Source organism: Acipenser ruthenus, chromosome 7 (assembly GCF_902713425.1).
Source record: "Acipenser ruthenus chromosome 7, fAciRut3.2 maternal haplotype, whole genome shotgun sequence".
Lineage (NCBI taxonomy): Eukaryota > Metazoa > Chordata > Actinopteri > Acipenseriformes > Acipenseridae > Acipenser > Acipenser ruthenus.
In genome coordinates this window covers 57,808,490-57,814,489 of record NC_081195.1, presented here as the reverse complement: position 1 = coordinate 57,814,489, position 6,000 = coordinate 57,808,490, and the positions used below count along the sequence as shown (strand labels likewise).

Below are 6,000 nucleotides of genomic sequence, written 5' to 3'. Positions count from 1 at the left end.
ATTAAAGTAGCTGTATGTTTGTGATTTATGTACCAATAGTTCTTGGCAAAAAAAGCTTGGAAGCCTTTGTTACTATGCCAGTTATTAAAAGCCAATTATTAATATGGTTAGGCAACAAAGTTGTTGCCTTGACACCCACTGTCTCTAACCAAAACAAAGACATTTTTCTTAATACTCCTTTTTTTCCTCTCCATAATAAAATACAATGTATAAATATGTAGTAAAACATTTGCCAGGTTTAAACTTGGCCACAAACTGGATACTTTAAGACACAAATTACTTGCGCTGGATGAAAATACTTTCAATGTCTAGAGAAAGTCATATTTTCACAATAATCATAAATTAGCAGAACATTCTTCATCATCCATTAGTAACACTACTGAAATTTGGACTCCCAAACTGACATTGTAAACCCATAATGGACATGTATGGCTAGATTCTCAAAGCTCTTTACTCTAAATTGTCATTAGCTTGTTTTATTTTGTCAGAAAAGGATAAAAACACCTAATATTAGTTGCCAAAACAGAAACAAACAACTCAAACTTTTAAATTGCACCAGTGATGATTTGGGTAAATGGCTTTGAGAAGGTGGCCCTTAGTGTCTACAAGGAGGTATATGTTGAGCACCAGTTCATCCTGGAGTTGGAGTTGGATTCAGTGGTTGGGAAGGTCAAGGTTATGTGACAGTCATTGAAAAGGAAGGATAGCATGCCATGACCAGATCTCTGACAGAGTAAATGCTGAGTGATATATTTGTGCTACAATGTGTGAACTTGGCAAGTATGTCATGGGAATGTCTTTAAACGTTCCGCTATTTTTAGTGTGGGTTACCACTGGAAAAGGAAGAGCGGGAAGGGTTAAACACACAGGAAGAGTGTCCTGTGAACTTGCTTAAATCAGCACTAGCTTCTGCTTCTTTCAGATTTGTATCAGTCCTCATTAACTGTATGTGTATTGTAGTGTCAGCTTAAAGACAGAGGGACGGAGAAGGCAGAAACTAAGGCCATTCTACCAAAAAATAATAATGAACGATAACACTGGTTTCTGTTACATTCACACACAAAACTATTTTCCATACTTTATTCCATCCGTAAATTATTGTCATCTTTATTTAAAGACATTGTTGCATTCAGAAAACCAGAAAAAAATGCAAGTTAGTGAATGCTAGATGGGAAACTCAAATCTGTGTCCCCTTTTAACTGCATTGTCATACAATTTCACTATATGTCATTACATTATCAGCGCAAATCTTTCATTTCAATACTCCATTACATTGGCATGGGTAAAACTTTAACCTATTAGAAGATAAACAATGAAAAAAAAGAGACACCCACACCTGGACTTCTTACATAACTTAAAACAACCAAATTAAAATAAACAAAAATAATACAAATAATAATACAAAAAAGCAAGCAAAGTTTACTGCACAGCCAAGCAGTTCCCCTCCTGTTCCAATTAACTGGCCAACTTCAGGAATTTAGTTTACAAAAAATGACATAAAAAAGGAAAGAAAACTCTATACATATTTAAACTCCTATGAATGATTGCAAAAATAATACATAAATAATATTATGGTATCTGCACAGAGCTTGGCTTTTAAACACTTTAGTGCAGCTCCACAGGTTCATCCAGTGTCCAAGTTTCCAATCTTACATTGAAAAAAGTAGCATTCCCTGGCTTCATTTTGCATCTGTTAAAGTTCCAAGTTCTTTCACAATGGAACAAACTTCAGTTTCAATTGAAATTTATGCATGTTGATATACTGGTCTTTGCGTTACTGCCTGTCTCCAATGATATTAAAGAAGTAAATACTGTTAAGCCTCACAACACTGCAAAGGTGCTTGTGTCTACAAAGATAACGTCTCTTTGTTGGTTGTAGGAATACAAAACCTGCAGAATTTTTAAATGTATTTCTCTAGATGTGTCATGGACTGTGTGGTTGAATTTAGCTGTCGTGTTCAAGTCCCTCAGCTTCTTGTTTTGTCCTCCTCAGGTTACCTTTCATCTTGACAAACTCAGGAGCATTCTCCTGCTCTTCTTCATTTTTTTGTTTATCAAGTTCAATCTGAAACATAAAAATAGAAAAAATAAGGTACTAGCCATTTTTTAAAAGTAATTATGACACACTACATTAGGGTTGCCACCTTTTCCACAGACCAAACCAGGGCATATTTGAGCTTGAAAAGCCTGTTTGTGACAGTCAGAATTATTTTACAGCCATTGTGCCATTCTTATATTCACTTTGACAACCGACACATTCTTACACTTGTCCAGCGCACGCTTCTTTAACCTGTGCTGCATACCACCAGTCTGTCAAAGGGCAGGATCGCACACTGTATGCCATGCTCTGATTGGTGGAAGTATTACTGGCGATCCAATCCAAACCACCAATAAAGCCTAAATAAATTCAGCTCCAAAATGTCCCTTTATACGGTATGTCAAAGAAAATATTAAAAGGAAGGTTGGTGTTTCTTATGCGTTTCACTTAAACATTAGGACATTAGGGCGTCCGGGTTTGTTAATTCCTGCCACCTGGACACAGATGCCAATTCCCGTCCAGGTCAAACTCGGACAGGTGGCAACCCTACACAACATGCTTTCCTTCAAGCTGAAGTGCTTTATAAATTATTGACCTTCTAACAAAAAGATCTACCTTTTTATTCCTGTTGACGTTTCTCAGTTTTATAAAGCTTTTGGTTAAATAAGTTATAAGTTATAAAAAGTATTTGGTGGATTCATCACAGTTTATTTCTTTTGTGTGTGTGTGGGGGGGGGAGGGGGCAAAGACTAAGAATTTCTAGTGGAAATCACTGAAATAGCAGCTGTTTTGTTGGAATTCATATGGACCTGCAGATATTTAAAGCTCATGTTGTATGCCCGTGGCGGTATCTCACCTGCTCCAGTTTCTGTTGCCTCTTCATGAGCTCGATCTCCAGGGCGCTCATCTTCTTCACCGCCTCCTCCTCCTTCTCTTTCACAACCTGATCTCTCTTCCTCCTCTCCATGACCTTCTGCAGTTCAGGTTTGTTTTGAATAGCGAGGCCCCTGAGGATGACACAAATGCCCAGAGTCAGCAATGAAAGAGCTTCTGTAAGGTTTCTGGCAAAAACAAATAACAAATATTGTCATATGCTATCAGACAACCATATTTTACATTGCTGCATCGTATGTGTTGCGTTACTGTTCTCATTTTTGAAGTGATCCCTTCCACCACTCTGTTTGAACTTCAAACTTAGAATTACACCGAGGGTACTATTGTAGAACCCAGCTAGATAAAGCTGTAAGTAAATAAAACAAATTTCTTAACCTGGTATAAAAATGATACACAACATGCATTTTTTTTATGTAAAGATTTACAAAACAATCATTGGTTTACATGTTTAGCCAGCTCAGTTATTTATACCTTTCTACAATCTTAGTTATTTATACCTTATTTGAAATGTAAAGCCCCAAAAAGTCCTTTAACAAGTATAAAAAAAATAAATAAAAAAAAACAACAACAACACACACACACACATTGAATTTATGCATGCAGAAAGCCAATAAAATCTATTTTAATCATTTGATTCATCAATGAATCCCTAAAAAACAGTAAACACTGTTTACATGAACATAAAGAGAAGGAGTATTTAAATTAAACAAAGAAAATCTGTTGGATAATGATTCTGTATGACGTCTATAGGAGCAGTTATGATAAACAGCACCATTCACCTGTACTGATGTTTTGTTCTCAAAGAGTTACCTCTTTGTTTGTATAGACATATGACTTCACAACATACCAAGCCAGTCAAAATACAAGGTGAACAATGATATTTGGATCCTAACAGCAATTCCCTATTCAGCTACTATGTTCTACAATAGAATTACCTCCTTCCATCCCAGTGCAAGTTAATCTTCAAAGATACGCCATTACTAACACATGACAATTACCCACCATAACAGAAGAACTCTGGATCAGACAGGCTGCCATGGTGACCACAGTTAAGGAAGTGGTCATAGAAAGCAGCGTTCCTGGTAAGGGAAGAAAGCCTTTGAGTAGTACAATACCATAGGAACTCAAAAGGCAAGGCAACTGAAACCACACCACCACCAAAACAGGAATATAAGCAGGAATTCAACTTCAAAAAAAGTGTGTTGTTTTTTTGTTTTTTTTTACTGCACTCGAACCAAGTTCACTTTTTAAAACGTGCATTAACGCAAATTAAGGTCTACTGAATATCATCCAACTAAAACGCAAAATTCAAATTGACAGACAAACATCCAGCTCTAACCTGGAACTTCACAATCATGTTTTGCTTGTTTGTTTTTATACAAATAGATTTATAAATGGTCTTTGACCGAGCAGGGGATTACTTTTCTTGGTAATCATCAATCAAGCATTCCCCACCTTTCTCAAAGTGTAAAATGTAACATTATTGGAGGGGCAACATGTTTTTAAATTAACACAATAAAAGGACATTTTTCCAAACATATTTTGTTATTATTAATCTGGAAGAGACACACAATGTAAGTTACCAATATTTGAATGCTGTAAAGAGTGGTTCACTTTTATGAACATATGAACTCCTAATCCAACTGCAATTTAATGTACTTTACATAACAGTTCATTTCACTTTTCCGTTCTGAACTCAGGAGTCCTTAAATCCTCCAAATAGACTTCAAATAACACCACCATGACCTCAGCTTTTAACTACACTATTGCTTATTCATCAGCTAAAGAAAAAGGTAGTTTTTGAAGAGGTTACAGTATGTATTGCATTTTCAGTACGAGGGGTTGAATCAGCTCTCTTGGAGGTACAGGAAATGTGTTTTTTTTGGAATTTTCCACTGCAAGAAACTCCATTAAGACACATGACTTGAGGGTTGGCATTCTTCGGTTTAGTTAGCATTAATGGCCTTTCCATACCAGCAGTCCAAAAAAGGCCAGCTGACTGCTTTGCTTTCAATATTTCCAAAATACAACCATTTCTGTCTCAACACATACACTAGAATACTCTCTAAATATTACTGGTCTTATCAACCGGTTATATAAATGTATTTATTTATTTATAAAAACAGAAAAATTAACTCTGTATCCATTTCTGTTAATGGCTTCTTTGAATAACCCAGGAAACTAAAGAATAAATCTAATGAAATCATTGCACCGATTACATCAGTTTCAAACCAAATGCCAAGAAAAAATACAATCCCATTTGTATTTGATCAAGTACCCAGTGATTAATTATCTGCCAACTGATCAGCCAGTGCTGTAATGCGATAGTATACGGCCAGTGCTGTAATGTGATAGTATACGCGTGATTAGATGTAATAAAATTGCTCATGGCAAAGAAAAACCATGTCTTCAGAAGCAACATAGTAAGAATGTTCCAAGTACTATGCCTTGTATTTAATGTATTGCACTATTTCATGTATTATGTATTGTTTCTCACTATCTTTTAAAGCACATTGTGATGGTGTTCCACTATGAAAGGCGCTATATAAAATAAACACTGATTGATTGAAGTGTTTTTTGTAAAATTCAGACTATAGTGTCTAGTATTGATTTAGCAGCAGATCTAAACAGCACCAGTACTTAAATAATTAAAAATATGGCTCTTTGTTTGACAATGTTATGAAAAATCAAAACAGGAGCATGTCTTGTCATATATTTTTGTACATTATGTAGTATATGTTTAATTAATCAACTGTTTGGCTCCAGCAATGTAAACTTTCATTTCCTCTTTGACTGTTTGGGACAATTCTGTTGAACTCCACATTTTCACTAACTACTGCTCTAGACCTCAAGGATAACATCAACCTACAAATCCTCTGACAATAAAACAACAAGAAAGGATGTTTCTAATGTCTTTCAAGTTAAGTTCAGGAAATCAGACATTATCTTGATGGTGGACTGTTGGTAGATTTAAAAGGAGGACAAGCAAGACAGGCATTTTTTTACTTTTTAATAATGAACAAAATGTGTGTGTATATATATATATATATATATATATATATATGTGT

The 6,000-nt window shown here is 35.3% G+C and overlaps 1 protein-coding gene across 4 annotated transcripts in view; it reads right to left on the bottom strand.

The window, feature by feature from the left end:
* Nucleotides 1-1,091: 1,091 nt before the first annotated feature.
* The window catches only part of LOC117414808 (protein FAM107B-like), a 29,538-nt gene continuing 24,629 nt past the window's right edge, over nt 1,092-6,000 (bottom strand). For all 4 annotated transcript variants that reach the window (XM_034024612.3, XM_034024611.3, XM_034024610.3 and 1 more), the window contains 2 exons: nt 2,895-3,045; nt 1,092-2,065 (listed from right to left, as the gene is read on the bottom strand). In XM_034024612.3, the coding sequence (XP_033880503.1) occupies nt 1,946-2,065; nt 2,895-3,045 (271 nt within the window). In that variant the 3' untranslated portion in view covers nt 1,092-1,945. The remainder of the gene's footprint in view (nt 2,066-2,894; nt 3,046-6,000) is intronic.